The sequence below is a fragment of the Podarcis muralis genome, chromosome 16, assembly GCF_964188315.1.
Source record: "Podarcis muralis chromosome 16, rPodMur119.hap1.1, whole genome shotgun sequence".
Taxonomy (NCBI): domain Eukaryota; kingdom Metazoa; phylum Chordata; class Lepidosauria; order Squamata; family Lacertidae; genus Podarcis; species Podarcis muralis.
Genome location: NC_135670.1, coordinates 38,140,173 through 38,155,597, shown reverse-complemented (window position 1 = coordinate 38,155,597; position 15,425 = coordinate 38,140,173). Strand labels below are relative to the sequence as shown.

Genomic DNA, 15,425 nt, shown 5'->3' with positions numbered 1-15,425 from the left:
AAAGGTATTCAAGTACACACAAGCACAGGAGAGGGGGGAAGCAAATAAAGGAAGCCAGAGGAAATGACAGACATGGGGGCTGACTTACACAAAGGACAATGTTTTTACAAGGTGGGGAAGGGTCTGTGTTATGTACTGAAGTTCTCACCCTGGGCCAGCAGGGGGATACTGTAGATAGTTTTCACTCAGGTCCACGTCAGTTATTTTAGGTGGGAAACCCTGGGTTGTTGTTGCTACAATGTTGACAGCCGGCTGCCTATAAAAGCAGGCCGGCTGAGCTGTTTGCTGTTCAGTTCTGTTCCAGCTTACAAAATAAAGAGCTGCTTTGGAGAAATCGCTGTGTCGTCTGCCATGTCTACCCACTATTCTACAGTCTGTATTGCCCTAGAGAGCCTCTCATCTCAAGGAGAGTGCTTTTTAATCAAACCAATTGCGAGTCAGTTGTGAGGGAGTGAGAAATGTCCTTATTTTCATCTGAGGAATGTTAGAGAGTATGAACCTAGGATCCAACTCCTAGGGGCTGAGGTCACTTCAGCCCACCCAGCAAAATACTGTGAGGGTTCAGCCCCTCCCTCCAAGTTGATGGGCATTGCCATTCAAATGGTGTGCATGACCGTGTCATGTGATTATGTGGGGCAGTTGGCACCCCTGCCCATGAATGTTAAAGTAGTGCAAGAAGACTTGACATGTCTACTGTGGATGTGACCTTAGAGCTTAAGACACAAACAGGGAAAGACTAACTCCACCATGTCCTGCTTGTGAGCTCCCAAAGGCATTTGAGGGCTCTTGCACTAGCGGATGGGTAAGTTTTGTGCAAAAGAGGAATCCGCTGTACTAGCAGAAACTCATTGCACAGTCTATTATGCCTGGGGCTGCCATATGTCCAGATTTCCCAGGGGGCGGGATATCCAAAATGTGGAGTTTTGTCCTGGATCTTAGGCAAGTCAATCAAAAAAATTGCAGCTCAACAATTTTGGGGTCTTTCTAAAAAAGTTGCTTATCTATTCTTAGGCAACCGTGTCTCACAGGCATGAAACATTTCACCAGTGTAGTGTAGCCGCTGGAGTGTTGGGGTGAGAGAGTTCAAATCCCCACTTGGCCCTGAAGCTCCCTGGGTGACCTTGGGACAGTCTCTGCCTCTCAAAGGATTGTTTCGGGGATTAAATAAGGAGGGGGGGGGGGAACTGTATATGTCACCTTGAGCTCCTTGGAGGGGAAAAAGGTGGCATGTAAGTGCAATAAATAATGAAGTATACCACTGGCTTTAACTTAGTGCTGCATTGCACACAACCCGTACATTAATAGCAAATTCATTTGCTGAGCGCCTGTCTTTATGTAGCCAAAATGGCACCATCCATGCACAAGGCAGGAAATGCCAACAGGTTTGGGGGAACCCAAAGGTTTGTAGAAGTACAAACAAACATCTGTGGGAGAATAAAACTTCAGGGGGGCACAGAAAAAGCCCAATGAGGACTGAGCATGTTTTCTATGCATGGATGGTGGCTGATTGCTGGAGTGGAATGAATGGGACATCATGTTGGGACCTGGAAGGGGAGCAATATCCCGCTGCAACCGTTGGCTGCAGATGCCACTTGTTGCTGTTGATTAAGGACACAGCTGAGATCACCAGAGCACTTTTTTGCTTCTGACCTAAACACAGCTCCGAGACATTCCCAACAGAGCTGCTTCTGGGAGATGCTATTATTAGAATCAAAAACAACACACAGAGTTGTTATTATTCTGAACGGGTTTTCTACAGTTACACAGCTTGGCTGGCTGGGTTGCATCAAGCCTCCCCCCACGTCATTAAAACACACACACACACACACACACACACACACACACACAGAGAGAGAGAGAGAGAGAGAGAGAGAGAGAGAGAGAGAGAGAGAGGCTTTTGTCTGTCCTCTTTTTAAAGCCAGAACTGTTCATCATGTCAGCAACAAACAAGTGACACAACCTTTGAAACAAAGGGCCCTTTTTGCTCATTGCACAAAACGAGGTAGATCTGGCTTCTTAAAAAACAACAACCATATAAACAAAAATCCCTGCTCAAAGATTTACAATTTAAAAATTTCCTAATTGGTTTTTGCCTCCATTATTATTATTTTTTGTCCATGACAGCGACACAGTCACCATCCTGTGCTAGCATCTCACACAGCTTGGGGAGCGGAGAGGGGCGTCCCACCCCAAAACACCTCTTTGCCAGTGCTCTCCACTGCTGAACCTCTGATACTAATTGAAGGAAAGGTACTTTTCACCTACAAATGAGTAATGAATCAAACTGGAAATTAAGCACACTTTGTTTTGAAAGTTTAATGCTAGGAGAATCAATTGGACTTACTTTGGAGGAAATACGGTTTAGGATGCTAATGTGGAAAAAAGGGGGTTCTTTTTTGGCACATCTAAACATTTGGGACAAAGCTCTCTCTCATATAGAGATTCAAAATGCAGTTTGCCACTTTGGACCCACCCACCACCCACCCACGTTGCTTCTTAATCCCCTCTCCATAGTCTCAAGAGGAGAAAAAAACAAAAGAAAACAGAACTTCAAAGGAATTTATGCTAAGGACATTGTGAAGCACCACATGCTTACTGCACTTTGGTGCTTGCCATTTTCTAAGGTAGCAGCACCAGGGTTTTCCAGGAAGCCCACACCCTGGTCTGGAGATTTCCAAGAGAGCTTGGCAGGCATCTAACTGTATGCACTGCCCGGCACTCACTCTTTTTGCACTGCAGTACCAACAGATTTGGTGCCAGTGCATCCTGGCATTGTCTTCTACTGGCACACGGAACAGCAGGGCAGGAATGAGGAAGCCGGAGCCCCTCAGGGGCTGCTGAACGGTCATTATCCCTGACTGTTTAGCCATGTTGGCAGGTGGAAAGTTGGAATCAAACCCTATTCTGGAGGGCTACAGCTCCCCCCCCCTTGCAGTAGGGCAGGAGTTGCCAACCTGGTGCCTGCCATGAGCTTCACTGACACACCAAGGCAAGGGCCCTGGACTCTGGGCTTTCTTTCTTTTTAAGTACATCTCTAGACCTCCTAGAAAGAAAGGTATGAAGAAGTCACCCTTCAGAGTAATTTCTGTGAAATGAACAAGGCCACCAGTGTTTTTAGCCAATGAGTGAAGTTGGAACTGTGACGGAAAAGTGCACTGTTTGGACATGAGGAAATAAGAATCCCTGAGGTCCCAAATAGCTCCCCCCCCCCCTTTAATGCACTTTTATTGTTTCTCTATAATCTTGCAAACAGAAATCCAACAGGTCATACCTTTTATGAAAATACAATTACAGGGAAAGCTCCACCATGTTTGTTCTCTCTCTAATTTCATGTTATTGCCCTGCCATCACAAGGCAACCATTTTGTGACTGGCGCCCCAGCACTCTCTCAAAATTCAAAATGTGCCCCCACCCTGGTCCAAGAAGGTTGGCGACCCTCGTTGTAGGTGATGACGCACACATTAAGAAAATGTGTGCTGCTCATTATTTACATAGCACTATTGGTGCACATAGCACTTTTTGGAGTCTTTTGCCTTAAGGAGTTTATAGTCTAAATTTCAATGCAGGGAAAACAAAAAGAGGAAGCAGGTAGAAGGGGAGTCAAGAGGTAAGCAGGTGGCAATATGCAGTTGTTTCAAGTACACCTTTAGGCTTGGTTACAGACTTTGCTGCAGAAGGGTCATTATTAATTATTATTATTACCTATAATTTATTATTTGCTTCTAAACCACAGTCTCAAGGCAATTCACACATACAATAATTTAAAATGGTTAGAAACACTAACAATGAATACATTTAAAACAAAATTAAACCCCTAACAAGTGTTTAGGGCCACCTAAATGAGGCTCACACACCAATGTGGTGATTGGGCAGGTGGGCAAATCACATGCTTCCTTGCTCCACCCACCACACATTAAAAAACAAATTCCTGCATATTAAAAAGTAGCTCACCAGTGACAAAAATCTGTAGTCGGGTCTCATGGGGAAATATTCAGAGAAAGCTTCACGCTAGGAATAGCCAAGGTAGCAATTTGTTACTACTGACCCCAGGGGGAAATGTTTTGCTATGAGTTTGGTATGGGGGAGGAAGTAGGCAGAATGCGAGATCCTTCTCACCCCTGGCCCCACCAAGCATAAGCCAGACTGGCTTCCTGTGCTGAGGTGATCGCCTGGGTGATGTGCCATGAAGAGAGCAAAGGAAAAGGTGCTCAGTGTGATAAGACAAGTGGGTGGGGCTACTCCCTCAACACAGAGATACTTTGAAGGACAAAGCCTAAGTTTAGAGGTGAAAGGGGCAGTGCTGTGACCTAGAAGAAGCAAGCTGGAGAGTCAGAACACAGTTTGAGAGCAATTTTGATTTATTCTTGAATCTATTGCACTTATGGAGGAAGCAAGACCCTTATATATGTGTAAATAAACCATACATCAGACAGGACACCACAGTCTCGGTTGTGTCTCATTCCCAAAGGAAACACGAATCCTGGGTAAGCACCTGGAAGCCCTGGAATCCCGCAGAACTCAGAGATCGGGGAGGCATGCAACAGTATTTAAACTGTCAAAATGAATCAAACAGATAAACAGAAAGAGGTGCGTTGTGGCATTATGGAGATTATTCAAAGGACACTGAGCACCATTCTTTCTTAGAGCATTTTTAAAAGCCCAGGGACCCCAAGAAGCACAGGAAAGCAAGTTTCTTCCCCATGCTTGGTTTAAGGCAGCCTTGGGAAGAGGAGGGTACTTACAGTCGTTTGATTCCAGATTCCTGCTGAGTGGATGGTTTTGAATGAATAATGGTTGTGGGTTGGGGAGACCTCATTTCTTCATCAGCCTCATCACTTAAAAAAAAAAAGAACAGGAAAAGAGATGAAATGTATACGTTAGATACCAAATACTCTCATTACACCTAGGAAAAATTAGTCTACACACAGAAAGGAGAGAGAAAGCATACCTCTGTCAGTGCATATAATTGTGTATATAAATAAAGGAGCCTCCGTCCTCTTGTCCAGCTGCCTGCTCATTGCCAGGTGCCACAAGCGTATCCATGACAGGCAGATGCCCAGTCTCTGCTTAGATACCTCTGGCACAGGTGGAGAAAAAGTGTGAGGAAAAGGATAGAGAAGGGGTTCCCAAATTGTGGGAATGCTGGATGGGGCAGATATAAGCTTTATTCCAAAACATGTGGAGGATACCACATTTTCAGAGGCTGCGCCAGAGAGCCACTCCCAGTCAGAGGAGACCAGAACTTTCTAAACTGTTTAGCGACATGTTAGTGTGTCGGATGCAGTGTATAGGTGTGTCATGTGAATGCTCTTATAAGGGGTTAGTTTAGCTAGTAAAACTGAATTACTGTGTCTCAAAACGATGCATGTCTGAAAAGAGTGTCACCAACACGAAATGTTTGGAAAGCTCTTGAGTAGACTCATCTGGGCTAAAGAAACAAACAGCCTGACCTGGTATAATGTAGGTTTACTGATTACTGCCTGAACATTCTTCCTTATCTTCATAAGAAAAAGGAGCGGAGAGAAAAAGAAGAAGAAGTAAAAATTGGAGGAAATCACTTGAAATATTCTTGGCCCTTTTGACTAGCGGTGCATTTAAAAGTGTACCTAGTGTGAGGTGGTCCCAGGATTTTGGCCATTCAATAACCATGGCCCAATGGGAAAATTTATGGAAGATCAATTGGAAATTCACAAATTGTTACACGATTAGAGAGAACTTTCAAAAAATGCAACATTGATGGTATCTAACACCATGGAAACTTTCAAAAATGTATAAAAATGTGACAAGTAATTGTTGGAGATGCGGAGACTCAGGAACATTCTACCATATGTGGTGGACATGTAGGAAAATACAGGTCTTCTGGGAGAGTATACATGCAGAACTGCAAAAAATGCTAAAGATCTCTTTCAATAAAAAACCAGAGGCCTACCTCCTGGGAATAACAGATTTGGATATTCCACAAAAGAGGAAGGGTATCTTTTTATATGCGATGACGGCAGCAAGAGTTTTGATCGCAGCAAAATGGAAGAGTAATGAAATCCCCTCTATACAAGATTGGATCCAAAAGCTGACAGAATATGCTGAATTAGATGGTTTATCAGAAAAAATAAAGAATAAATCACATCTATACCGATTTGGGCTCGCCCGCGGAGGCTGATGGACCCTGATAGATTCCGTCAAGCCTTGCGGGACCTTGCTCCCCCTGGCGACTCATTGACTGAGCTTGTTGAGGGCTGGAATACCCAGCTCCTGGCAGCCATCAATGAGATCGCACCTAAGCGCCCTCTGCGACCCCGCAGAAACCGGGCTCCCTGGTTTACCGAGGAGCTCCGGAAAATGAAGCGGGACCTCAGACGGCTAGAGCGAGTATGGCGGGGTGCCCGTGACGGAGCTTCAAGAACATCCTATAGAGTTTTTATGAAAACCTATGAGATGGCAGTGAAGGCCGCTAAGAAGTCCTACTTCTCGGCCTCCATTGCATCCGCTAGCTCTCGCCCGGCGCAATTATTTAGTATAATTCGGTCTTTAACGTCCCTCGGAGGACAGCCAAATTTAAATAACAATTGGACACACAGCTGTGAGGCATTTGCGAGCTTTTTTGCGGAGAAGGTCCTGTTGCTCCGCCATGACCTCCCCGCCAATTTCGATACAATAAAGGAACTGGAGGCCCCTCGACTGTCCTCGGGTCCAGTATTGGACCACTTTGACCGGATATCCCCAGCCGATGTGGACAGACTCCTCCGAGCTGGAAAGCCCACCACTTGTCCTCTCGACCCGTGCCCGTCCTGGCTGATTAGAGCGTGTCCAGACGAGGTGCGGGCCCCCCTGGGGGATATCATCAATTTGTCCCTTGGCACCGGGACATTCCCAGGGGAACTGAAGGAGGCAGTGGTGCGCCCGCTTTTAAAGAAAACATCATTAGATCCCTTAGATCTATCCAATTACCGCCCGGTTTCGAATCTTCCATTCCTGGGTAAGGTGATTGAGAGAGCGGTTGCGGAACAGCTTGGTAGGTTTCTGGATGAAACATCGGCTCTGGATCCATTCCAGTCCGGCTTCCGCGCTGGTCATGGGACCGAGACGGCTCTGGCCGCCTTAACAGATGATCTCCGTAGGCAGCTGGATCAAGGCGGGTCGGGGCTGCTGATTCTTCTAGACCTGTCAGCAGCCTTCGACATGGTCGATCACGAACTCCTGGACCACCGCCTTGCCGACGTGGGGATCCAGGGCACAGCCCTTCAATGGCTGCGCTCGTTTCTCTCTGGTCGGGGACAGAGGGTGGCGCTTGGGGGGGAATTGTCATCCCGCCACTCCTTGGTGTGTGGAGTGCCTCAGGGTGCGATTCTCTCCCCGATGCTTTTTAACATCTTTATGCGCCCCCTTGCCCAGCTTGTCCGGAGTTTTGGGCTGGGCTGCCATCAGTATGCTGATGACACCCAACTCTATCTGTTGATGGATGGCCATCCTGACTCGGCCCCAGACACACTGATCAGATGCTTGGAAGCTGTGGCTGGATGGTTACGTGGGAGCCGGTTGAAGTTAAATCCTTCGAAGACAGAGGTCCTCTGGCTGGGACGGGACGATATGAGATTGAGGGGGCAACTCCCTTCTCTTGCGGGGGTGCAATTAGTGCCAGCACCATCCGTTAAGAGTTTGGGTGTAATCTTCGATACCTCCCTCTCCATGGAGGCGCAGATTGCAGCTATAACAAAGGCGGCATTTTTTCATCTCCGCCAAGCTAAGCAGTTGGCTCCTTACCTCTCTCGCCCTGACCTAGCCACTGTGATCCACGCGACGGTCACCTCCAGACTGGATTATTGTAACTCGCTCTACGTGGGGCTGCCCTTGAGACTGACCCAGAAACTCCAGCGGGTGCAGAATGCCGCAGCGAGACTCCTTACGGGGTCTTCGCTGCGAGATCACATTCATCCGGTGCTATACCAGCTGCACTGGCTCCCGGTGGAGTACAGGATCAGGTTTAAGGTGCTGGTTTTAACCTTTAAAGCCCTATACGGCCTAGGACCCTCGTACCTACGGGACCGCCTCTCCTGGTATGCCCCACAGAGGAACTTACGGTCTTCAAATAAAAACATCTTGAAGGTCCCAGGCCACAGAGAGGTTAGGCTGGCCTCAACTAGAGCCAGAGCTTTTTCGACTGCGGCTCCAACCTGGTGGAATGCCCTGTCGCAAGAGACAAGGGCCCTGCAGGACTTGACATCTTTTCGCAGGGCCTGTAAGACAGAGCTGTTCCACCAGGCCTTTGGTCAGGGCGCAGCCTGACTCCCTCCTTTGGCAATCTCTACAAAGCTTTAGTCTATGGTTGCCATCAATTTGTATTTTAATTAATTTTTAGAATGTATTTATAATGTTGTATTGTTTTATTGTTGTTAGCCGCCCTGAGCCCGGCTTCGGCTGGGGAGGGCGGGATATAAATAAAATTTACTACTACTACTAAAACAGGAATTTGTTTCTAAATGGGAGGTTTTCAAAGAATATCTGAAAAATTAATATAGTAGTTTAAATTCTGTTACAGCATTCGAGGAACTCCAGTAATAGTTGCAAGGTAGATATAAGAAATTAGATTTATTGAGAATAAGTTTAATTATGATAAAAGTGTGTATTGGCAATAAGTAATATGAATTTGAAATATGGAATAGATGGGAGGTTGGGTCTTTAGTGTTAAGACCAATAGATGTTTTATTGTTTGCTAAGAAAATTATGTGTCTATGGTTATTTTTGTAATTTGTGTGTAATTTGGTATTTGTGTTTTGTTTCCCCCCCCCCTTGTTGTATAAATAAAAAACTTTATTAAAAAAAAGTGTACCTAGTGGCCTCTGAAGAATGTGAAACTTGTGGTTCTCTAGATGTGGTTGGACCCCAACTCCTATCAGACAGCATGGCTAATGGTCGGGGACAAGGGGAGTTGCAGTCCTGCAACATGTGGAGAGAGCTGTAGGTTACCCCCAAGTGGCCTCACCCAAGAGAGCTCCCCATTCTGGCTCCAGTCCATTTCCAACTAGTGTGGGCTTGCAACTGAAGTTCAGTGCTAACACACACACAAACACAGAGGAACTGAGCAGACGACTGCAGCCTCAACAGGACTGATCCCACTGAAAAGCAAACCGGCTTCAGTCCAACTGCTTCCACATAGAATCAGACAAGAAAGGAGCTGAAAGCAACAGCGCACCTCTTATAATACAGAAGCTCCTCTTGCAGCAGAAAAACTTTAGATTTCAGTTCATTTCTCTCATGCAAAACATCTCGCAGCTCTTGCAAAGTAAACCTTGGACGGTTGGGATCCTTCAAATCCATGGCTATCTTCTCAGATTCTGAGATGTATTCATCATTGTTTGGTTCTTCGGCCTGGGAGGAACAAACAAAAAATCCTACATTAATACATGGCTTGGGTCTTACTTACAAGTCGCTTCGACTGCCTCGTATTTTTTTCATAAGTAACCTAGGGCAAGCGTTTAATCTTAAAAACAAACAGCCAAGGCTGAAAAAGGAGGCAGCCAATGACGACGGTACTGGCTGTAGAGAGTGTGTGGTAATGTCATCTCTCTGCCAGGGTCTATTATACTCAGAGAAAGCTGGGAACAGCTCTAAGGAGAGAAAAGAGGCAACATCACCATTAACCAACAGAACAGCAGAAGAACGCAACCATTCCTTCTAAGGGTCTGTGCACAAACAGACCTGGCGCCTGGCTGTGGAAAACTGGGTACAGAAGCCAAATCTCCACCATCATCTGAATGAACAAAAAGCCAGTCAGATGATAATGGTAACTTAAATTATTAATTATGACTTATTGGTGCATTTATTAATATTTATTATTCATAATAAATGTCATATTTGTTTATTTAACAATTTTTATATATTGCTTAATCAACAGAAACCTCCAAGAATTTAAAGTAAAGCAGTACAAACTATATACTGGATAAGCAAATACTGTACCCAGAAAGTATAGACTATATAATCCGCTTTCCATAGAACTGTAGTGTTGGAAGGGACCACGAGAGTTATATAGTTCAAAGCCAGCCAATGCAGGAATCACTTTGCCCAACGTGGGGCTTGAACCCACAACTCTGTGATTTAACAGTTTTATACTCCATCAACTGAACTATCCCAGCCCAGAATAAGGTAAAGGTAAAGGTACCCCTGCCCGTACGGGCCAGTCTTGCCAGACTCTGGGGTTGTGCACCCATCTCACTTAAGAGGCCAGGGGCCAGCGCTGTCCGCAGACACTTCCGGGTCACGTGGCCAGCGTGACAAGCTGCATCTGGCGAGCCAGCGCAGCACACGGAAACGCTGTTTACCTTCCCGCTGGTAAACGGTCCCTATTTATCTACTTGCACCCGGGGGTGCTTTCAAACTGCTAGGTTGGCAGGCGCTGGGACCGAGCAACGGGAGCGCACCCCGCCGCGGGGATTCGAACCGCCGACCTTTCAATCGGCAAGCCCTAGGCGCTGAGGCTTTTACCCACAGCGCCACCCGCGTCCCCTCAGCCCAGAATAGCAGTCACAAAACATTTAAAATATCCATTTCACAAGAATCCTAAAATACTAAAAGCCAGCACAACACATATACACCTAAACAATTCCTAGCACACACAAACCAATCTGTAACACCAAACCAGCAACCAAAACCTGCAATCTGTCAAGGAAAACAGAAAAGGATGCCCACTCTACTCCTCAGCTTGGTAGAGATTCACATTATCTCCTTTTGCTAAAAGAATTCTAAGGTCTCAAATATAGAATAAATATTTATAAATGCACACATATCTGAATATATAAACCATGTGTCTGAAATAGTATAGGAGAGCAATCCTGAAGCAATTTTGACTCTCCCAGTGACCTCAAATATTGCTCTGAAGTAAAGGAAATAAATGAGGAAAGCTTTCTCGTTGTCTTTTTGCTTACAAATTCTTCAGGAACTAAAGTATTAACCATCACAAAAGAATGGCCAGGCTGCCCAGGCAATGCAATCAGGTATCCGGGCAGACAGGATTTCTACTGTAGACTGCCTCCTATGATGTATGTATGATGATTTTGGGGTGGTCTTTGGCTAAGGGGGTTGGGCAATGTCAAAAGTCTTTAGAGCTTCCTGCACACTTTTGTTCAGGGTCTCTCCCTCCTTGGAAGGAGGGGAGGAAACTCTGTTGCAACAGAAAAATAAATATCTGTGTTGCTTTCCACTGAATTCTGCCACCATCCATTCTTCTTTGACTTATCATGGACTTAGGGGACTCAGAGTCCCATGGGGAGTCGCGCAGCAAAAGCAAAACCCCCAATTTTTTCATCAGTTGCATGTTCACATTCTGTTTTGGGAAACAAATCTCACATTTCTTTCTATATCTTCTTCCTTGGCGCACAGTGTAAAGTATTTTATTTTAAAAGCTATATACAGAGCCAGATTTAGAAGCAGACAACCCAGACGCCAACTGCCTGAGGCACCCGGCTCTGGAGTGCAGTGCAGTAGAGTCTGAGAGAGGGCATTTATTTAGCTACTCTTAACTGCTGAAATGCGAAAGGCTGGGCTGGATGAATCCCAAGCCGGAATTAAGATCGCCGGAAGAAATATCAACAACCTCAGATATGCAGATGACACAACCTTGATGGCAGAAAGTGAGGAGGAATTAAAGAACCTTTTAATGAGGGTGAAAGAGGAGAGCGCAAAATATGGTCTGAAGCTCAACATCAAAAAAACGAAGATCATGGCCACTGGTCCCATCACCTCCTGGCAAATAGAAAGGGAAGAAATGGAGGCAGTGAGAGATGTATCAAATGTATCCATTCTGAAGGAAATCAGCCCTGAGTGCTCACTGGAAGGACAGATCCTGAAGCTGAGGCTCCAATACTTTGGCCACCTCATGAGAAGAGAAAACTCCCTGGAAAAGACCCTGATGTTGGGAAAGATGAAGGGCACAAGGAGAAGGGGACGACAGAGGACGAGATGGTTGGATGGTGTTCTTGAAGCTACAAACATGAGTCTGACCAAACTGCGGGAGGCAGTGGAAGACAGGAGTGCCTGGCGTGCTCTGGTCCAGGGGGTCACGAAGAGTCAGACACGACTAAACGACTAAACAAACTGCTGAAATAAATACAAACAGTACAAACAGTTCAGGCCCACTTGTAAAGCTGGCAACCGTCAAGCTGTACAGAGAGTTTGTATGAATGCTAGTTTTTTTTTTTTTTTTTGCTTAATTTGCAGGAAAGAGGCACAGCTCAGCAGTTCAAGCATCTGATTTGCATGCAGAAGCTCCTAGTTTCAACCCCCAAGATATCCAGGTATGACTTGGAGAGAGCCCTGCCTGAAATGCTGACGAACTGGGGGCAATCTAAACAACACTGACCTAGATCAGGGTAGTCCGGCCCACGAGACCTTTCTTGGCGACCCCTAGCAACATTCATGAACCATCTTGAAGCCTTAAAATTTTATTTTTTGTGTCAGGCATCGTTAACGAAAACACATTCATCTGCCTGTGTATTACATTTGTTTAATAATTAAAAATATTAAATCTATTAGTTCCATATTTAACTATATATATTTAATTAAGTGCCGTATTTTTCGCTCTATAAGACGCACCTAGTTTTTGGAGGAGGAAAATAAGAGGGGAAAAAAATCTGAATCTCAGAAGCCAGAACAGCAAGAGGGATCGCTGCGCAGTGAAAGCAGCAATCCCTCTTGCTGTTCTGGCTTCTGGGATAGCAGCACAGCCTGCATTCGCTCCATAAGACGCACACACATTTCCCCTTACTTTTTAGGAGGGAAAAAGTGAGTCTTATAGAGCAAAAAATACGGTATATTAATTGTGTATATTAAAGGTAAAGGTAAAGGGACCCCTGACAGTTAAGTCCAGTCACAAACGACTCTGGGATTGCGGCGCTAATTTCGCTTAACAGGACAAGGGAGCCGACGTTTGCCTGCTCCACAGACAGTTTTTCTGGGTCATGTGGCCAGCATGACTAAGCGGCTTCTGGCGAAGCCAGAGCAGCACACGGAAACACCGTTTACCTTCTTGCCGGAGAGGTACCTATTAATCTACTTGCACTTTTTGGCGTGCTTTCGAACTGCTAGGTGGGCAGGAGCAGGGACCGAGCAACGGGAGCTCACCTGTCATGGGGATTCGAACTGCCAACCTTTTGATCAGCGAGCCCAAGGCTCAGTGGTTTAGACCACAGAGCCACCCACGTCCCTCAGTAGTGTATATTAAGTAATATTAAATATACTGCAAACACTAATTTATGATATGGAAATTTAATTCAGCATGTAGCCCATGGGTTCTGTGTCGAAGGACTCTTGCAACCCACTTGGTATGGAAATCTGGACTGCCATGATCTAGATGGACCAATGGTCTGGCTCCCTCTAAAACAGATTTCTCTGCTCTAAAGTTTACAGCACCAACACAAATTTAATGAATGGCATGGATGAGGCCACTTGTGGCAAAGGAAGTAAAGTAAAAAAATATAGAGAAGTAGCAGTTGGGGCAGGGATAATCTTCCTTACCACTTCCATGAGAGGTTTAAAACTGTGATCCTTCATTTTATTTTGTTTTCATAAACCCATAGCACAAAAATGCTGCCAGTTTGAGAATATCCCAGTTTCATGGCATCATTCTAGATTTAATACTGACTACATACTCACGAGGGCCGCGGGTGGCGCTGTGGGTAAAAGCCTCAGCGCCTAGGGCTTGCCGATCGAAAGGTTGGCGGTTCGAATCCCCGCGGCGGGGTGCGCTCCCGTTGTTCGGTCCCAGCGCCTGCCAACCTAGCAGTTCGAAAGCACCCCCGGGTGCAAGTAGATAAATAGGGACCGCTTACTAGTGGGAAGGTAAACGGCGTTTCCGTGTGCGGCTCTGGCTCGTCAGAACAGCGATGTCACGCTGGCCACGTGACCCGGAAGTGTCTCTGGACAGCGCTGGCCCCCGGCCTCTTGAGTGAGATGGGCGCACAACCCTAGAGTCTGTCAAGACTGGCCCGTACGGGCAGGGGTACCTTTACCTTTACCTTTTTACATACTCACGAAGGGACAAAATGGTTGATGGTTTCCTGTTGGCCAAACAGCAAATTTAATTGAACGACTGGAATGTGAACATTTTCTAGAGCAGGCATTGGCAACCAGCGGCCCATGGGCCAGAAGCGGCCCGCGGAGGCCATTTAACCGGCCACGAGCCTCCCCAGAACCGAGCCACCCGCTCAGCAAGTCCTTGTGCCTCGCCGCAACCGGCACAGCGCAGCGCCTCGTTTCCGCGGCGTCAGAAATTGCGTCTGCGTATGAGCAGACTCTCGCAGATGCTGGAAATTGCAGGCACACGCGCTCACGTGCGCTCACTATCCGGCCCACAGAGGGGGTTCCGTGGGACTGATCCGACCCGGGCAAGGTAAACCTTGCCGACCCCTGTTCTAGAGAGTACAATGAATGAAGCAGTAGTCAGGGATATATATGTATATATATATATTTAAAATCCTCTTTGTACAGTGGTACCTCAGGTTAAGTACTTAATTCATTCCGGAGGTCCGTTCTTAACCTGAAACTGTTCTTAACCTGAGGTACCACTTCAGCCAATGGGGCCTCCTGCTGCTCCTGTGCCACCGCCGCACGATTTCTGTTCTCATCCTGAAGCAAAGTTCTTAACCTGAAGCACTATTTCTGGGTTAGTGGAGTCTGTAGCCTGAAGCGTATGTAACATGAGGTACCACTGTATTATCACATGACTAGTAGTTGGGAATACAGTCATATACGGAATACTGTGTCTCAAAATGATGCATGTCTAAAAAGTGTGTCACCAACATGAAAAGTTTGGAAAGTTTTGCTGGACATTGTATGGTTTTAGTCAAAGAATCATGTAACCAACCACTCCAGCTCTGTTAGCAATGTAATATTTCCTTCCAAAGTCACTTTTTCTGTAAAGCCACTTTATTTTGGAAAAAAAGTTTCATATTCTAAGCTCCCCTCAGGTATAAAAGAATGAACCTCCTGAGTTATTAGGGGGAGTAGGGGGACAGGCTGTCTAAGCAAGGAATCCTTCATGTATCACAGAATCCAGTGCTTGGTGTTACATATGATACCTGAAGAAGCCTTGTGTTTTGTTTTTAAAAAGATGTATGCGGGCTATTTCTTTTAAAATACCAAGCTCCTAGTCCTCACTATTATGCTGACAACTTCCCTTGCACTCATTCTTATACATCACCTACTTCCTTGTTAGGAAAGTAAAAAAAGAAATATTTGCATACATGAAAACACAAACAGAATTATGCATTAATATTTAAATTGGTTCTGCACCCGCAATTTGAAAATCCATTGAGGAATTGGTACTGGGAGCCCTTCATGGCATTTACTTCTGCTTCACTGTCAGCTTTTGAGCCTCAGCATAAACATGAGAGGCAGACAATAGTCCTCAACCTCCATAGCAGTGTAGAAGGTCAATG

The 15,425-nt window shown here is 45.8% G+C and overlaps 1 protein-coding gene across 3 annotated transcripts in view; it reads right to left on the bottom strand.

The window, feature by feature from the left end:
* RILPL1 (Rab interacting lysosomal protein like 1) overlaps positions 1-15,425 on the bottom strand; it is a 35,429-nt gene that overhangs the window by 4,798 nt on the left and 15,206 nt on the right. For all 3 annotated transcript variants that reach the window (XM_028711250.2, XM_028711249.2, XM_077920471.1), the window contains 2 exons: positions 9,188-9,363; positions 4,743-4,835 (listed from right to left, as the gene is read on the bottom strand). In XM_028711250.2, coding sequence (XP_028567083.2) covers positions 4,743-4,835; positions 9,188-9,363 — 269 coding nt within the window. The remainder of the gene's footprint in view (positions 1-4,742; positions 4,836-9,187; positions 9,364-15,425) is intronic.